Source organism: Microcaecilia unicolor, chromosome 1 (assembly GCF_901765095.1).
Source record: "Microcaecilia unicolor chromosome 1, aMicUni1.1, whole genome shotgun sequence".
Taxonomy (NCBI): Eukaryota; Metazoa; Chordata; class Amphibia; order Gymnophiona; family Siphonopidae; genus Microcaecilia; species Microcaecilia unicolor.
The window spans coordinates 484,491,423-484,511,887 of record NC_044031.1 but is presented as its reverse complement, the minus strand read 5'-3'; the positions used below and the strand labels follow the sequence as shown (position 1 = coordinate 484,511,887).

General features: G+C 40.0%; 1 protein-coding gene across 2 annotated transcripts in view; it reads right to left on the bottom strand.

The window, feature by feature from the left end:
* Positions 1-20,465, bottom strand: part of SPIDR (scaffold protein involved in DNA repair) — a 602,511-nt gene that overhangs the window by 534,231 nt on the left and 47,815 nt on the right. For both annotated transcript variants that reach the window (XM_030214124.1, XM_030214131.1), the window contains exons 4-5: positions 15,887-16,063; positions 10,598-10,764 (exon numbers count right to left, since the gene is read on the bottom strand). In XM_030214124.1, coding sequence (XP_030069984.1) covers positions 10,598-10,764; positions 15,887-16,063 — 344 coding nt within the window. The remainder of the gene's footprint in view (positions 1-10,597; positions 10,765-15,886; positions 16,064-20,465) is intronic.

Genomic DNA, 20,465 nt, shown 5'->3' with positions numbered 1-20,465 from the left:
AAGGCCTAAACCTAAAGCTAAGTAAATCAAAGCACACTAAAACAAAATAAAGAGTAACAGTTGTATAATCAGATTATCGCCTTTTATTTATTGACCAGGCTTCAATCACTAGAGATTCAATGGGACCTCCAATTTTTTCGCATCTAACAGAATCTTTCAGTTGATTAGGTCCACAGAACACACATTTAATCATAGCAGCTACAACAATAAGCTTACAAGAAAACTACAGTTAGAAATGCCCACTAAGAACTTAAGAGCATAAGAATAGTCATATTCTGCTTCCAACAGTGGCCAATTCAGGTCACAAGTACCTGGCAGAAACCCAATTAGTAGCAACATTCCATGCTACCAATCCCAACAGACTATAGAGGTTTCCTCCAGGAGCTTGTCCAATCTTTTTTTTAAACCCAAATATGCTAACCGCTGGTATCACCTCCTCCAGCAACAAGTTCCAGAGCTTAACTACTCTTTGAGTGAAAAAAATATTTCCTCCTATTTATAAATATTTCCATGTAATTTCATTGAGAGTCCCCTGGTCCTTGTACTTTTTGAAAGAGTAAAAAAATCGATTCACTTTTATCCATTCTACTCCACTCAGGAATCTGTAGACCTCAATCATATCCCCCTCAGATGTCTCTTTTCCAAGCTGAAGAGGCCTAGTGGTTAGTGCAGTGGACTTTGATCCTGGGGAACTGAGTTCAATTCCCACTGCAGCTCCTTGTAACTCTGGTCAAGTTACTTAACCCTCCATTGCCCCTTCTACAAAATAAGTACCTGAATATATGTAAACTGCTTTGAATGTAATTGCAAAAACCTCAGAAAGGCAGTATATCAAGTCCTATTTTCCTTTCCCCTTCCCTAACCTCTTCAGCCTTTCCTCACAGAGAGGAGTTCGATCTCCTTTATCATTTTGGTTGCTCTTCTTTGAACCTTTTCTAATTCCACTATATCTTTTTTGAAATACTGAACGCAATACTCAAGGTGAGATCGAGCCATGGAGTGATGAGAGATGTTATAATATTCTTGGTCTTGTTTTGCATCCCTTTCCTAATAATTCCTAACATTCTGTTTATCTTCTTGGCCGCCACACACTGGGCAGAAGATTTCAGCATATTGTCTACAATGACACCTCGATCTTTTTCTTGAGTGCTGACTCCTAAGGTGGACCCTAGCTTCAGGGAACTATGATTTGGGACCTCTTTTCTCAACTGACGAAAATACCTCCTATGGTCGTGTGTACACCTCAATACATCGTGAGCTATCCATACTTTGAATCCAGGAAATAAATCTGATCTATGATGAAACAAGAAATGGAAAATATGCTTTTTATCTTGGAAAAAAATTATTAACATGATACCACTGTTGCTCTGAACAATCTCGGAGTTTTCAAAAAAAAAAAAAAAAAAAACTGTATGGTCCATCAATAACTTTTTTCCATTAGTCACCCGCCCTGGCCATTCTTGTCTTAGTACAAAACAGGCCTTACTCAGGGAGAGAGAACAATCTCATGAAGTTTAAGAATTCCAACACATGTTTCTAGAACAAGTCCATTAAAGGCAACAGTAGAGACTTAAGGAAACTTCAAACTCTCAAAGTGTGTCAACACATTGTTCATAGAATCCAACTTAGAATAGACCAATATTTATTGGTAACTAAGGCTTCATGAGCCAAATGGAGCTTCCCAGTGTGTTTCCACTTTTCCAAACCATCCCATGCATACTTGGAATTCCCCTGACTGTTTAGCATATCTACACTGAATGTCAAATACCACAGCAGTTAAAGTAGCAATAGATTTGTGCAGGCCAGTCAGAGAGTCCCAAACACTGCCTAAAATGATCTCAGCAAGTCTTACCAGAGAGGGCATCTCAATTCCCAATAGAACAAGATCCACAGAAGGCACTTCAAATCCTCCTGAGCTGGTACCAAACCTCCACCTTCCACCTCTAAGACTTCACTCATGGGGTCACACTTTTCACCATACAGCTAACCCACCATCCTCTGATCCTTTGCACTATCATCCAGGAGCCTCAACTCAGGCAGGGCATACTCTTCCACTGCCAGCCTATCCATTTCTATAGCAAGTCACAACAGTCCTTGCTTCCACTTCCTGAAGTGCTTCAGAAGGAGCAAGCGGGGCACTTTGTTCATCCAAACTAAACTACATTGGCGTTCTACTCATCTCTGCTCCACATTTAAAGCTCTCGTTCTTTTTTAAAATTTTATTTAAAAGCATTTATGTTCCGCATTATCTCAAATTCTAAGCACAGCACAAGAAACAAGCATAATCAAAATATATACAATAATACATAGACAATTACATATATCAGAGATCTCATCAGCCTACACAAAGAAAGAGTCCATTTTACAATCCACACAATCTCTCAGTAATCAAACTGCATTTATGTAATAAGCCTCTTGAAAAAGAAATGTTTTTAGAACTTTCTTGAAACTCTTTTTCAGATTCATTGGCAGGGGCAATGAATTCCACATTTTTGGTCCTATTATGAAGAACACAGAAGATCTATATTCTTCTAGTCTGATGTTATTAACTGAGGGAACATCTAACAATTTTTTATTTGCTGATCTCAGTGCTCATGGGGGCTGATAAAGTCTTATATTTGAGGAGACCAAAACTGATACCGCATTACTCATTATTTTAAAAACCAATAAAAGAATCTTAAAATGAATATATTGCTCAATAGGAAACCAATGAAGCTTTATCAACATGGGGGTGATGTGTTTAAACCGAGAACAGCCAGTGATGACTTGTGCTGTAGCGATCTCAGCCACTTGAAGAGCTCATAGTAAATTCTTTGAAATTCCAACTAAAAGTCCATTACAGTAATCAAATATTGGGCAGACAACACTTTGTACTATTGTATAAAAATTGTAATCATTCAGCAAATCTCATAATCTCCTTACCATTTTCAGTTTGAAAAAGACGTATTATTTTTAAGACTTGCAATTTCATATTCAAGGATGAATCCAACATAACACCCAAATTACGAATATTATGCAGAATGGGAAATGAAATATCACCCATTGAGAAGTGGGAGGTGCGTCCAATAAAAAAAGTATAGATAGCAACAATATGTGTGTCTTAGCCATGTTCAGATTCCGCTCCATCCATTTCTCAACGGTACTCAAACATACATGCAACACAGAAAAACAATTGTCAAAAGAAGTATTGACATTCAACAGAAATTCAATTTACAAACTGGGCAGGGGAGGCAACCAAACAGAAAATTCAATAGTCAATTAAAAAAGATTAAAAAGTAATGGTTTGTAAAGAACTTTAAAACACACACAAAGCCGCACATTCAAATTGATAGAAGAAGAAATGGGCACTCAAAAAGAAGTGGAAACTGTAGAGCAGATAGGAACAATCAAACCAACCAGTGGAACCATACTAATACCTGCTGGTGATAGGGCATAATGTTCTCATAGGAAGAGAGCCATTTGTAGGCCGGTGGCTGAACCTCATGTGATAGAATTTGGTCTATACGCTGTTAAGAATCCAGTCTTTAAAGGCTTAAAAGACAATTTTATAACAGTCCTCCTGACTAGGTAGTTCCCTTGTCCCAGGAGGGATCACAATCTAAGTCAGCCAAAGAGCCTCGGTTCTAGAATTCTTAGACTGCCTCTAAGAATAAGAGGGTAATTTAAAGATTTAAGCCTGTACTATTCTTTACCTCTGTGCCAAATGTGCTAACAAGGACACCAGTAAGTGCCATATTATTATGGTGGGGTTTGTTGTTTTATAGATACCTATTAAATGGGAATTGGCCCAAGCCCATCAACTCATTTCAAAAACATTTTATCTTTTTAAAACCAAGTAGTGTGGTTTATAATATGTGCATTTAAAAAATGAATACAGTACAATAATCTTCCATGAAGAATTCTAGTAGTGAACAATGGGACACCAGTGCCCGGGAGACAATGTTTACATTTGTTCCCCCCCCCCCCCCCTAAAAAAAAAAAAAAAAAAATTTACAAAGGACATACTTTCTTTTTTTTTAACCTTCCAGCTCCTCCTCCAACACCCCATTCAGATTCGGGATCATAAATGTCTGCCAATCTCCTTTTCCTCACACTTATCAATATACCACTGAAGACAATATTTAAAATTCACCAATTTAGACTGGAAGTGCCATGCCTGACATGCAGAAAACCTAGGTTCAGTTTCTAGGCCTGGCTTCTGCTTCCTGGATTAGCTGGAGATTGGGGCACTACAGAAGCAAAAGAAATCCCAATCATTACTCTACAGCAGGAGGTTCTCAATCCAATCCTTGGGACACACCCAACCAGTCTGGTTTTCAGGATGTCCACAATGAATATGCATGAGACAGATTTGCATACAGTGAAAGGCAGTGAATGCAAACTTATCTCATGAATACTCATTGTGAGCATCTGGAAAACCAGACTGGCTTGATGTGTCCCCAGGACTGGGTTGAGAACACCTGTTCTACAGCAACATTTGCTGGTCAGAGACTCCAAGCCCACATTCCCATCTAACAGAGAAAGTCCTGGTGCGTGGCCCCAAGGCAAGGACTTCTGCGACGGCTGAGCTAAATCAAAAGGTTTATGTTTATTTGTTATTTGATATACTGCCTTTTTAAAGGAAAGGTCAAAGCAGTGTACAAAACTGAAATAAAATAAGGTATTAAGGAAAAAAAAAACTACAAATGGAAATAGGAAAGTAATCAATAGTAGTACAAGGGCAGAACAACATACCAAAAAAATAAATAAAATAACAGGTGAACTGAGCAATGAATCAGTAACAGACTTCTGCTACCGGGTGAATCAGTCCAAAGAGACGTTAAAAACGAGTCTAAAGAAGTGAGCCTTGAGAAGAGTTTTGACATGTGGAAGGGAAAGGGAAATGGGACTTGATATACCACCTTTCTGAGGTTTTTGCAACTATATTCAAAGTGGTTTACATATATTCAGGTACTTATTTTGTACCAGGGGCAATGGAGGGTTAAGTGACTTGCCCAGAGTCACAAGGAGCTGCAGTGGGAATTGAACTCAGTTCCCCAGGATCAAAGTCCACTGCACTAACCACTAGGCTACTCCTCCAAAGATCTGGGGGGGGGGGGGTAATTTCAGAGTTTGAGTGCTAAGAAGAAGAAGGCAAAGGTGCGGGTGGACTTGTAGTGGGCAAACCTTGGGAAGGAAAGAACAAAGCAGTGCTATAGTATAAATGAAGATTCATGGCAGAGTAACTTTGAGGCTGGCTCTGCTTGAGTTAGAACTCAGGAAGATATGGGGAAGAAACTGTTGATGGCAAAAACAAAACAAAAAAAAAAGCATGCCATAAATTCTTTGGAAATTTACCCCCCTGTTTGCTAAGTCACACTAGTGGCTGCCGAGAGGCAATGCTGACACAGCCCATTCAAAGTGAACGGGCCGTGTTGGCATTAGCACACAGTAGCTGCTAGTGCGACTCAGTAAACAGGGGGATTTGGTAGTCAGAATTGGTTTTATTTGTGCCTACTCCTCATCTTTCCCACAAGATATAAAAACAGCATTATAGCATTTAAGGGTTCTGAAAAATGGGATGTGCTAGTGCAGGTGCGTTTTGGGCACGCGCAGATCCATTTTTCAGCGTGCCTGTAAAAAAAAAAGGCCTTTTTAAAATTTTTGCCAAAAATGGACATGCGGCAAAATAAAAATTGGTGCACGTCCATTTTGGGTCTGAGACCTTACCGCCACCCATTGACTTAGCAGTAAGGTCTCACAGAGTAACCATGCGGCAATCGTTTGCACACACAGAATGACAATTACCGCCCAGTTTCCACCACGCACCAGAAAATAAAAATGACTTTCCGAAGCACGTAGTGGGCACACATAAAAAACAAAATTACTGCCGGGGTCATGCAGTAGCTGGGCGGTAACTCCGAATTGTCGTGCGCTGGGCGAGCATAAGCGCCTACGTGGCTTAGCAACAGGGCCCCTAGTTAAAACTCTTCCAGTACACCAATTTATTTCATGACTATTTTGTGTTCCTGGGGTGGATGCCATAATAGAAGTAATTACTCCTGGATGAATTCTGTTCAACTGTGCATTGAAGAATTTGTATACAAAACCCCCTGCTTGCATTTGCTTTCTATTTTTCATAATCACGACACAAATATACAAGCAAGAAACCTACTTGCAACTGAATATATATGTTCAAAAGCCAAATCAAGATATACCAAATCAAAAATTCCATAAAGAAATGAATCAGTTATGAGCCACCTCTTGTAGTCCACAAGCGAAGGAATGGGAACTCCATTAAATCAAAGTGAAAAAAAAATATATAGAAAGAAACGGTGACTAGACAGAACAAAAGAATTGTTGTGTGTTAATGGCAAAATGTATTGACTTCTGACAGTACTCTTATCTAAAAATTCTCTTAACTGCTTAGGGTTAGAAAATACATCTTATACCAGAATATTTCAAGAAACATTTAGAAGGAAAATGCAAAACAGAAACAAAAAAACAAACAAAAAAATAAAACTCTGCACCTAAAGCAAATTCCTGCTACAACTGCAGAAATTGCCAACTCTTGTTCTGCATCTGCTTGAAAAAAATCAGAGAACATTTGCAATACTTAACCAAAAACAAAGATTCCTGTATATATATTTTTCCAAACATAGGGTTCCTTTTACTAAGCTGCGGTAAATGCACTACTATGGGTGTGCTCAGGCGTCCCGCAGTAGTTTGGGGATCTGTGCATGCTTACCACATGCTAAAAAATATTTTATTTTTTAGCACTGGGGGTACGTTTGAGGGGTGGAGAGTAGGCGTGCTCAGCTCTAATTCGTTAGCATGAGAATCCTTACTGCATCGTAAATGGATGTCAATAAGGGCTCCCACAATAATGGCCACGTGTTAATTGGGAAATTAGTATGTGGCCATTAACTGAAGAAATGCAAAATGCAGCCATTTTCAAACCACGCTACAAGCAGCCTAAGTGTGAAGGGAAACCCACGTGCCAGTCATAGAGCAGGCCACTTTTTAGCGCAGTTTAGTAAAAGGATCCCTTTATTTCTTTTCTGTTTATTAAACTATACAACATATAGAACTCCTTTTATTAGGCTGTACTACCAATTAGCAAAATGTGAAGAAGCCCATTCTGTTCCCATGGGCTTCTTCACATTCAGTGTGTCTTAATCGGTAGTGCAGCTTCGTAAAAGGAGTCCATACACCTTTATCTATAAGTAATTCTCAAACTGTTCCTCCCTTTTCCCTTGCCCCCCTCTCTCATAGTATCTTTACTTACTTACTTACTTATTTATTTTATTTTAAAAATAGATTCTTGAGAAAATGCAGGCTATAAAGAAGTAGGTTTTGTTAACATAACATATGAAACTAAGAATAGCCACACTGGGTCAGACCAATGGTCCATCTAGCCCAGTATCCTGCTTCCAGCAGTGGCCAATCCAGGTCACAAGTACCTGGCAGAAACCCAATTAGTAGCAACATTCCATGCTACCAATCCCAGGACAAGCAGGGGCTTCCTCCATGTCCATCTCAATAACAGACTATGGACTTTTCCTCCAGGAACCTGTCCAAACCTTTTTTAAGCCTAGATATGCTACCTGCCATTACCACATCCTCCAGTAACAAGTTCCAGAGTTTAACTATTGTTTAAGTGAAAAAAATGTTCCTCCTATTTGTTTTTAAAAGTATTTCCATGCAATTTCATTGAGTGTTCCCTGGTCTTTGTACATTTTAAATGAGTGAAAAATTGATTCACCTCCATCCGCTCCACACCACTCAGGATTTTGTAGACCTCAATTGTATCACCCACTCAGCTGTCTTTTCCAACAATAAAAACCCTAACCTTTTAGTCTTTCCTCATAGGGCAGCAGTTCCATCCCCTCTATCATTTTGGTCGCTCTTCTTTGAATCTTTTCTAATTCTGCTATATCTTTTTTGAGATATAGCGATCAGAACTGAATGCAATACTCAAGGTGAGGTCACACCATGGAGCGATACAGAGGCATTATAATATTGTTGAACTTACTATGCATACCTCTCCTAATTATTCTTAGCATCCCATTTGCTTTTTTGACCACCGCAACACCCTGGGTAGAAGATTAGAGCGTATTGTCTACAGTGACAGACACCTAGATCTTTTTCTTGAGTGCTGACTCCTAAAGTAGACCTTGCATCAGATAACTATGATTTGAATTATTCTTCCCAATGTGCATCACTTTGCATTTGTCTACATTAAATGGATATCCAAATGGCAGATGACGTCTTCCAGTTTCCTAAGGTCTTCCTGCAATTTTTCACAATCCACATGCGTTTTGACAACTATGAATAGTTTTGGTTCATCTTCAAATTTAATCATCTCACTCGTCATTCCGATCTCCAGATCATTTATAAATATGTTAAATAGTACCAGTTCCAGTACACGTCCATGCGGCATGTTAAAAAATGCACATAAAATAATAGACATAAAACCGATATAGCAATAAAGCATCCCGATATCACAAAATACAGTATCAATCACATTTAAAACAACCATCTTCATGTACTTCAGCAGAATCATCCATTCCTTTTCAAATTTTTCATAGTGCAATGAACTGTGGTAAGCTTTTCTATTAGCAAGATCCCACCCAGATACTTTCTCCACTGTTCTACGCTTGGAGGTTCCACCTGCTTCCTTCTCTATGTTATCACTCTAACCTGCCAAAGGCAGGCTATTTACCTGTTTTTGCTACTTTCATGGAACACCCTCTCTCCAACATCCAACACATATAGCTTCAGGTCTAAAGTAATCTCCTCCCTAATAACAAAAAATCTTTCTGAATTTGACCGCAGAATATCCTAATCTTTGTACACTCCCAAATATGAAAGAGGTACCCTCATCAATTCCCACAAGCAGAGTAAAAAATCAGTAATAAGCCTTTAGATACAGAGTCTTTAATAAAGTTCATAAACTTTGTATTAACCTTTTATTAATACAGGAAAATACCTCAGATGCTAGTGCAAGCCACAGACTTGGCTGCCATTTATATTTTCAATTTCCATCACAGATTTTTGAGATAAGTTCTTGAAATTTATTTTTGCACAAATTATACACATTTACCCTCGGACTCTATATATTGCGTCTGAAAATCTGCATGGAAACCGAAGCATATTCTATAACAACACGTATAACTTAATTGGTTAACTAGCTAATCAGTGCTATTAACTGGATGTTAACAAGAAATTATCAGCAGTAACTGGCAATAACTAATAAGCCCAAAATTATGCTATATTAAAAAAAATGGAAACAAATTTTCAAAGATAGCTAGACATTCAGCCTTAGAACTGAATATCTCACCATTAAGTCACATGAAAAGGAAGCCAATTTTCAATTATTAGATGCATACTTTTCTTCATTTGAAAATTAGCTTATAACTAATTTTACATAAGACAGCTCAGAAAAATGAACCATGAAACGAGAGAGAAGGGACTGTAAAGACAAGCACATGAGGATGGACACACTACCATAAGATAGACCATACAGTAGTAGTTCCCAAACCTGGTCCTGGAGGCACCCTAGTCAGTCAGGTTTTTGGGATATTCATAATGAATATTCATGAGAGATATCTGCATGCGTTGCTTCCACTGCATTCAAATTTCTCTCGTGAATATCATTGTGGATATCCCAAAAACGTGACTGGCTGGGGGATGCCTCCAAGATCAGGTTTAGGAACCACTGCCGTACAGTCTTTTTTTTGCCATCATTTTCCATGTTTCTTTGTCACACAGAGTGCTAAAAACGATAATCCTAAACTCAGATTAAGATAAGCATCTTGATTTCAAGAAAGTCCTTGCTTACAGTCACAGAGAATGGCCTTTACTTCAAGATATAGCACTTCTCTAGATTCACAGACCAAGTGAATGTCATAGGATCAGCATACTCTAATCAAATATCTTTCTTAGCAGGTGATAATTCAATGAACTTTTCCATATTCATCTCTTACTAGAGTCCCATGATACAATTACTGGGTGCAAAAATGAACATGGATTCTCAAATGAACACTGGAATACTGAAGTTTGCTTCTTATTATAAATATCAATTCAAAAGAAAATCACATAAATTAAAGTGCTAGCAAAATATATCTCCTCATGAAAAAAAAAAAATACAAGTGTAACTTAGTACAAACATTTTTGCTGTTCATTATTTTTTAATGATTGGTACCTATAAAATGTCATGCCAAAATCTGATCAGTTGGACTCATGTAGGCAAAAAAAGCAGAGCTCCATAAACAAGCAGCATTAAAATAGGCTCAAAGCCTTAAAGAACAAGTTTGAGGTTTTACACCTCCTACACAAAGTAGATGAGTTTCAGTTTTGTGTTTCAGGACTCCCATGTTGGTGTCATATTTAAACAGTGCAAATGTGCTGAAGCAGAGATCCACAGATATATATCTAGCTGTCACTAGAGAGAAAGAAACACTTACCAAAATAGATACTCTTATAAAGAATGAGTAGCACCTAAAAAGAAAGGCTATACTTCACAAGTAGATGCTTTTTAATATCTTATATAATGCCATGTTGGATGATATATGACATCCAAATAGTCCTCTCTTACATATTGATAGTTTCTTACCTTATGGGGCTGATAAACCTCCTCCAACTGATGTGAACTGGTCCTACTTGAACAGGAATCAGAGTCTGATATTTCCAGGGCACTTTCAGCTTTCTCAGAAAGAATGCATTCATCACCAGTATCTTCACCATCACTCTCATTGTCCCAGTCAATCAGCAAAGGTTCATCTTAATGAAAGATGCAAATATTAAAACAAGGCACAAGACAAGGGATCTACTCACCTTTCACTTCTACTTTACTATTTCAAGTCTAGTCCAAGTGAAAGGGAGTGTATAGGATGTTTTCTCTCATAATGCTTGTAAATAATTATGTAATATAAAGGTTAAGGCAAATGAAAAATATTAGATAAATTACAATTTAAATCCCGAGCAAAGTACTGTGGTTGTCAGTACCATGTGAAAGGAACTGGTCTGTGTTTGGAACACACACACATATATATATATCAAGAAACAGACTTACATGTGAAAGAGTAGAGAAGTTTCAATCCATGCAAATTACTGCTTACTAAACTATGAAAATAAAAATGAACCTTCAAATTCAAAATCAGATGCAAGTCATCTTTCTTTCAGATACCGATTCAGATTAGAGAAACTAGAAATAAGATTTAACATTATATTGTGTAAAAAGGACACTTCCTGTTGTGACTAATTTTGTTCAGTTAGAAGATAAGCCTCATGGTATGGAATAGTGTAATTGAATATCTATATTTACTGAACTGAAGGCAATTTTAAAGAGGAATTATTAATAAACAGAAAAAGCCCCTCAATATCAAAGCTGGGAAATTTCAGTTCATGATATTCCATACTTCTACAGCCTCTTCCCTTTACCCCATCCTTCTAATGAAATACTTTATTTACCTCAGTGACTGTAAGGTTAGAAGAAAAGAGAAGATACCAGCAGCTACCCAAAACTGGCCCAGCCACAATATTATAACTCCCACTCAATGATTCTTGGGCTCACTCACTGATAGATTTGAACTATGAGCACAAACTTCTGAAAATGATCTTTTCTTTGCCTCTTCTTGATTTTCTCTTCCTAGTTTCATCCCTCCTGTCACATACATCACCATGTGCCAATCAACGTTTGTATGCAAGTTCCTGCCAGCTCAGCTGATAGCCCGATTCTTCAGCATTTCCTGTTAAAAGACGTCGCCACCATCTTTTTTACTTAAGCGGTGGCAGCATCAGGCATGTGAGGTCACTGTGAATCTGGGTTTTATTCAAATTAAAAATCTTTGTTTTAAAAAGTTCACCAACACAGGGAGTGACCTTTTTTATTATTATTATTATTATTATTTTAGGTGATAAGCTCCTTTCCCTTGACAAAGCGACGGCAAAACAGATGTCTGTCGGGTATTGTGGAGCCGAAGATAAGTACCACATTACCTTGTCTATTAACGTACCGCTAGTCACTCGGCACAATTTATTTGAGTAATATTTTGTGCACAGCATATGGTTTTGGATGGTGGAGGTTTTTGGTGGATGATTACATTTATCACTGAAAGTCTTCAACATTGCTCCTCTAAATTAAATGAATGGAGAACAGACCGGGTTATGAGACCTTTTCCTCCTTTTTTCAGCCATTTGTAAAATCACTATTAAGTTATTGATTGGTGACCTGTTGGTCCTAAATTCAGTTGATATTGCTAAGTTTATATGGTAATAACTCCACATTCAAAGAATCAGTGGAGTAAGGAATCACAATTCAAAAATACACCTCCACTATTTTATTCTGTATCTCAAGAAGGGTCATACAGAGCAATACCATCAAAAATGCCAAAAAGTGGAGAAAAAACACTTCAGAAACAATGAGATACACATCCACTTGTAAGGCAAACCTTCATATCTGTGGGTGGCTCTCCCCAATCATTAGTAATAAAATAAAAAAAACTCCACCTGTTTTCAGTCTTTTAGCAATGACCAAAAAACTTTTAGAGATACAGAATAGTTATTCTGGAAAGTTTCAAACATATGATAACTTCTAATTGAATAAGAAGTACTTATCTTGGGAGCATTAAACCATATTCTTGGAATCCACTTCACCAATCCCGACAGGGGTTCCCTGTTTCACCACCGTAGGTTGCTTCAGGGGAAATACTTATTTTATCAAGATATCAGCTCATTCCAAGATGATTCGCCATCAAAAAGTTTCATAAATATACTTTCCATGCATGACTTTCTCCCAAAATGGCGACGGGCTTCGTCTAAAAACGCCTTCAATATATATTGACATGATGACATCAATTCCATCCCCCTAACCGAGGTCAGCATTCATAAAAAAGCCTTCCACTCTATTGCAACGTTTAACCCTTGAGGTGCCACCATGTGTAAAGAATAAATCCATCTTTGTTCATGTTGTCTAAAAATCCATTTTATATCTCCTCTTCTTTCAGTAATCTGCAATTGTTCCAAAACAATGCAGCGAATCTCCGCAAAAGAATAACATTTATCTACAAAATGCATCACAAGAGGATCATTTAATTTCTCTGCTTGAACACAATGACGATATTCTATCAATCATGCTTTCAAAGCTCTAGATGTTTGTCCTATGTAGTATAGATCGCATGGACATTTGAGTAAATATATCATGTTAGTAGAATTGCAAGTTGTATTGGCATGCAAGGGATCAATCTGACCTGTATGCATGTCAACAAATTGACTAAAGAGTCCATTAGCACCGTACACACCGAACATGTCCCACAAGGTGCATGTTGTCCTCTGTTCTTCATGCCCATGTTCTTTCTATTCCAAACTTCCGCAGTACACAAAATATCGTTTAAATTATTATTCCTTTGGTAGGAGAACATCACATGAAGTTGTCGAAAACACGGATGAATTTACAAAACAAGTAGATGTTTTTTAATATCTTATTTAGTTCCATGTTGGATGGTTCACTGTTTTTTCTTGTTCTGTTTGAAGCTCATCTACCAACATGTTGTGCTTTGAATAAAGATGATTTAAATATAAAAATTAAGTATTGGATGTACTCTGTAGAAGTTCTTGTTTACTTTTGCAATGTGTGTATGGATGCCTGTTCTGGTGTATGCATGTGATAATGTTTGAAAAACTGTCTATACTTATGGATATGATTTCTGAATATGCAGCATTAAGGAACAGACTTTCAAATGCCCAGTTGGGTATATATGCTAATCTCAATTTTGTTAAATGTTTCTTACTTATCTATCAACTTGCTCCCATGATGTTACTGAATTTTATTATTCTGTCGCACTGTATTTTCAAATGCAAGTCACATTGAACCAGAGTTTGCTTGGGATAATGTGGGATATAAATATCAAATTTTTAAAAATATATATTTTATCCTCCACCTATTAAGGCACTGCCTATCCAACTGGATGGTGATAACACAAGGAAAGCAAGTTTGGTCCAGCGAAGCCTAACTCAAAATAACCTGCTCCTTAGCTGGGTTCCAGTATTATCATATTGAAAATGCGACCATACCATGCCTTTGTGGTTACATTCCACTAATAGGTTAAATCATTAGCTGGCTTTCTTCAAAAAAGAATTATATAACCTTTGGATGTATGACTAGGAACAAAAATACACACTTATTTCTGCAATATCACAATTCCTCATACACAACCACAAAAACAACCTTTTAGAGTAGACAGTGTTCACAATGAGCTCCTCTTATTATCAACCAGATAGAAAAGATAAGGAAACTTCAATAAAACCCTGGCCACCATCAGTGGAACCTAATGCAGCTTGAAACAAGATTTAGATAAATAGCATTTTAAATAAGATTATCTGCATTGCACAGAGCACTTTTGAATTTTGATGTAATTTGCAGGAGATTTTTTCTGCCTATGTCATCGTTACCCCATAAGAACCAATGCTGGATAGCCTTGATGACCAAATGCCCTTGGACCAAGGCTTAGAGATACAGAGAGGCAGAAAATCCCTTCAAGCTCAATAAAGAGAAAGATTGTAATCAGATTCCTAAGGGCTTACACCAAACAGCCTCAATCACTGGTCAGAGGTCATAGCTGTGCGTCTAGGGGATTCCGGCATGTTAGTACCAAAAAAAAAAAAACCCTGCTCCAGCAGATCAACCTGCACCATCTGCTGGAAGCAGAGAAATACTAACAGGACCCTGGTTGCACCACCTGTTATACCGTGATGCCATCAGAAACTTCAAGGGTTTTTTTTCTCAACCTCCACCTGCTGGTAAGGGGACATAATATTTTATCTGACAATGCCCTGACAATGGCAGATACAAATCAAGGTAAGGTATACACAAAAAGTAGCACATATGAGTTAGGCAGACTGGATGGACCGTGCAGGTCTTTTTCTGCAGTCATCTACTATGTTACTATATCTGGACTATTCCTACATAGTATAACATTATTGTATACATACATTTCCAAGCAATACCCATGTGCACCTTCATATATATGCTGATATATTTGTCAGACAAATCTCACCTTTTCATGAGAATGCTTTGTGGAGAAATACAAAAATGTTAAGTTCTCACAATGCGTTAAATCATTTGGCAATTATTTTTTTGCCATGCCCTGAATAACTGAGGACTCATGATCAGAAGCCCCACGCTGTTCCAAACAGTGCACTAAAATTAGCACTGGAACAGCGCAGGGCAATAACTTCCCTATGATCAGAGCTAACAGAATGAAAACTTAGGCACACTATTAGCTCTGATCATAAGGTAAAAGTGCGGGAGGATTGTGCCTGAATCCTCCCACACTTGTTTGACAGGGAAGGCCCGCCCAGCGCGTCCCAGGATGCACTGGGCAGGACACCGCCATTTTGTAGGTGGCGCTGGAAGAGGATGGAGATGCTTTTCCTTCCTCCATCGAATCATGAGGTGGAAGGGACCGCTAGACCACTAGGGCAGGTGGGGGGGGTGTAGCCCATTGGGCCACCAGGGTATTTTTGTTTTGGTGTGGGGGGCTTAGGGGGCTGGAGATCCACCACAACTCCAGTCCCCCCTGGATCTCATGCCCAGGCTGCATGATTTTGGAGTGGGGGGGCAGGAACAGAGCCTTAACCCAAACGCCAGCTTTGAGCTGGCTTAGGGTTAAGGTGCTATCCCACCCCTATGATCAGAGCGCTGTTCTCTGATCATAGGGATGGAATACCACAGAGCTCATTTAAATGAGCTTTGTGCAATGCCTGCTGCAGGAGCTGTTTGCCCACTAATCATGTGAGCGAAGGTAAATGCGGGCGCTAGTGACCGCTAGCACCCGCATTTACCTTTAATCATTGGGCCCTGACCCTGATTGTTTGAAAGGATTTCGCAAGCATACAAACTCACCTTCACTGCTCCTGTCTTCTCTTAGCATATTGCAGAGTTTATCAGTTTTTAAGCCACATCTGTTTTGTTTCTGGAACCCTGAATACAACGCTTTACCCTCCGCATCTGACAAGTCACTGCCACTGGAACTCCACCTGATGTCTGCAGGTTCTATGCTGTTGTCAGTCGCAGATAAACCTGATAAAGAAAACCATACTGATGAAAAAACAATAAGGCATCAGCACATTTTAGTAACAATTGGTCAAGGGAGAATGCAAGACACTCTGTGCAGGGATCTCTGTAAACTGAGCTCAAATTTAACCTGCTTAGTAGTGGTTATGTCCTTATCACTAGGACTGTGGAGACGGTACACCAAACGTTCAACTCCAACTCCTACTGATATTAGGCTTTAAATTTTTTTTATCTTGGATCTGAAGTACTGGTAAATACAACTTATAAAAATGCATAAATATAAAATGATAAATTTACCATATATAATGTAAGTTTTTATTTGATGCTGAAGTCGGTACATTTTTACCATTTCCGACGCCACTCAAAATTGTTTCCAAATTAGGGGGTCTTTTACAAAGGTGCACTAGCATTTTTTGCATGCGTTAAACGCTAGAGACATCCATGGGAATATACGGGCATCTCTAGCGTTTAGCGCATGCTTACTTTTATAGCGCACCTTTGTAAAAGGGTACCTCAGACTCCACAGCGCTGCTTACTACACTAGCTGGTACAGTGATGTGCAGAAGTCCCTCCCCTCCCCTGCTCCCGGTTTCCCCTAGGGCAGCAATGCAGTCATCGTTCTACTCCCTTGTGAAGCATTACAGGTTGGACATGCTGGCCAGAGCCTGCTCCGACTTTGACACAGCCGTCATTAGGGGGGGGCTTTGTCTTTCCCAATTCAGTAGTTTTGCTTGAGTACACCCAACTTGTTCAGAATGGTAAGGCCCCAGACGACAATGAAGGTGAAATTGTCTTACTGATAATTCCCTTTTCTTTAGTCAGGCTCTCAGACCCACCCTCGGAAGAGTAAGGGCTCACAGGGTGCTCAGCTCTTTACCTTACAATTAAAAAGATAATTCTTGTGTATGCAGATTAGCAAGTGCCACGTTGTAGTGTTATGCTCGTTTGATATTCATTTCAGCTGCAGTGGTTGATGAGCATGGGTGTGCGTTACAAAAACGACTTTTTTTTTTATTAATTTTGCGGTTTTCAATCCATGTATAATAGCTTGTACAGAAAAAGAAACAATACATCAAATATAGGTAATAAAATAATAAAAATAACATACTGTCAAACATGGGTGGCTCTATAATGAGGCAAACTGAGACGGCAGCCTCAGGGAGCGGCATCTTACCACTGGCCGGACAACCTACTTGTTAATTTTTTTTTTACTTCCCTCCTCCAAGTCTACCTCTCCTTTCCTCTGGAGCTTCAGCTGCTGTACCCCTCCCCCAGCATCACTCCTTCCACCACCCCCCTTGGCTGGCATCTCTCTTTCCTTCCCTCCCTCCCCCCCGAGTCTACCTTAATTTGTGTTGCAAAAGTCACCGACGGCGGTAGCAGTGATTCACATAGGCTGCCCTGCTGCTAATCCCAGCATCTTCTTTCTAGTACTGAGTCCTCCCTCTCCGACATAACTTCCTGTTTCCTCAGGGGTGAGAGCAGTAGAAGAGAGAAGACGCCGGAGCAGGTGAAAGGGCAGCCTATGTGAATCGCTGCTGCCAGCAACCTTTGCAATGTAAATTAAGGTAGATTCAGGGGAAGGAAGCAGAGATGTTAGGGATGGAAGAAGAGATACTGGGGGAAAGGTGGCTGAAGCTCTAGAGAAAGGGAGAGAGAGACTCGTGGAAGGGGGTTGAGGGAAGAAGGGGCCGGGCTGGGGGCATGTGAGTGAGTGACGCAGGACAAAAAGAGGCAGAAGGGAGTGATGTTGGCCTGGGGGGGGGGGGTGGAGATAGAAAGGAGGGAGGAAAAAATGCAGACTCCAGGGAGGGGTGGGAGCGATGTCAGACTCAGGGATGGGCAATGGAAGGAAGAGGGGATGGGAGAGAGAGATGGAAAGGTAGAATGGGGACAGGAGAGGGAGTGCGACTCAGAAGGGGTAGGGGTGGAAGAGGGACAGGGAGAGATGGGGTTGGACGGAGGAGAAGAAGAGAGATAGATGGACAAGGGAGAGCAGAAGGGGAGAGAAAGGAACTCAGAGAAGGGCAGAGAGAAGGGCAGAGAGGGGGCCAAAGGGGGGGAGAGGGAAAGAGAGAGAAATATGAACTCAGGGGAGAAAGAAGGGAGAGAAAGGAAGGGACGAGGAAGGTAGGGAGAGATAGGGGTGGATGGAGGAGCAGGAGGAAGAGGGAGAGATGGACTCAGGGGAGGGTAGGAAGGCTGAAGGGGGAGATGGAGAAATGGACTTAGGAAGGGCAAAGGAGAAGCTGAGGGGGGCCAAAGGGGGAGAGGGAGAGAAAAGATGGACTCAGGAGATGGCGGGTAGTCCAAAGGATGAGAGAAAAAGAAGGACTCAAGAGAGAACAGAAGGGGGCCAAAGGGAGAGAGGAAGAAATGGGATTGGGGAAGGAAAAGGAGGAGCTGAAAGGAGAGGGGAGAGGAAGAGATGAATTCAGGGGAAGGCGGAGGGGGGTGGTAGGGGAAGCAGAAGAGGGAGATGAACTCTGAGGGAAAGATGGACCCATGGGCGGGCAGAAAGGGAGCAGAAGAAGATGTATCAGGGGAAAGTGGGAGGCAGCAAAATGGGGAGAGTGAGAGATGGACTTGGGGGCACAATGGAGAAAAGAAGGGGGAAGGAGAAATGTCAGACTCGGGGGAGGGGGCAGAAGGGGGAGATGCTGGGTTACAAGCTTTGTTGGAGAGATAGGATCTCTTCTTGATGGATACAATCTTGCATGGACAGCTCTTAATTGTATGGACAGCTGAATTTAGACTATGGGATGATGACGTAATTGATCGGTGGGACAATATTCCTGCAGATCGTATGTGGAATAATTTTGAGATCATGACAGAGGTGGTTAGGCGGTTGTTGGCCAAATATGGCAAATCCAACTGTAGCCTGGATTCATGCCCGGTTCATTTGATAAATTCTACAAACGATATGTTTGTGCCAGCTTTGACATATTGGGTTAATGACTGCCTAGCCAATGGGAAATTGCCATCTCAGTGGCGGGAAATTGCCCTTACACCAATTCCAAAGAATCCTAAAAGATATCTGCAGATAGCAATTGTTGTCCCATTGCCTCAATACCATTGTTTATTGAAATTGCTAGATAGTTACCACGCAGGCATACTTAAAGGAAGCCTGCACCCGCCTTCTCAGGGCTTCTATTGGTCCAATATTGGCCCAGTAGAAGTCACCAATAGAAATGTGCCCAACCCACGGCGGTCAAAACCTCCCAATAGCCTGTGACCCGCGGTGTTCGAAAAAATACCGCGGAGGGCAACGGGAACCAGCCCAATCCCGCTGGAAACACGCGGAATCGGCATCTCTGTTACCTGGATAGATATAACTTCTTGCATCCAGCCCAGTCGGACTTTCGTAAAAACTATAGTACTGAAACAGTGATAACTGCTATTATCACACACAGTAAAGCACTATTGAGTCGTGGCAAGAATGCTATTCTAGTGCAGTTCAACTTATCCATTGCATTTCATTTTGTCAATCATGACTTACTGTTGTCTAGACTGAGTGTTATAGGACTGGGCGAGAATGTACTGAGCTGGTTTAATGGTTCTCTCACTATTCGTAGTTATAAAGTGCATAAAGCGGGAAAGCTATCTGCAGATTGGACCCTGGGTTGTGGGGTCCTGCAGAGCTCCCTGCTGCCCCCATCATTGTTTAATGTGCTGCTCCAGCCTCTGGGCTTAGTGTTGGAAAGGTTTAGAATACCATTTTTTAAATTTATGCAGATGATATAACCTTACTCCTCCTGATCTGGGGATTGGAGTAGCACATTATCAGATATTGAGAATTGTGTACTGGCTACTGAGGACTGGACTATAACACACAAATTAAACCCAGAAAAAAAACTAAATTTCTTTGGCTGGGTCCATTTGATTTTTCAAAACTTCCCTCTCATTATTCCATTGGAGTGAGCACCTTCTCTTTTGACTTTTGCTCTAGAGTTTTGAGGGTGGAGGTGGATAGTTTACTTATCTTTTCTACTCATGAAAAATCCCTAGTTAAGTCCTTCCACACATTGAGAAAATTGAAACCGATCTAAAATTATTTTGAATTTGGTATGTACAGATTATTGGTTCAAGCCGTCTCCAGCTCATTCAGAACATGACAGCACGATTGATTTTCTCAGTTGGCAGATTTGCATCAGCCACTTTGCTGCTGATGAGATTACACTGGCTACCGGTTGAGGCCACGGCAGTTTAAATTGTACACTCCAGATTATTTACAGTATTGCACCACTCTATTTATATGATCTGGAGGAACCTTTACATCATACTTCTATTAATACTATGAAAACCCATAATCAAATGTTAAAATTTCCTTCGGTTCATTCTGTTAGATTAAGGAAGCTATTTGATTCTTCCTTGAATTATCAACTTGTCTTTCTGTGGAATTCCCGTT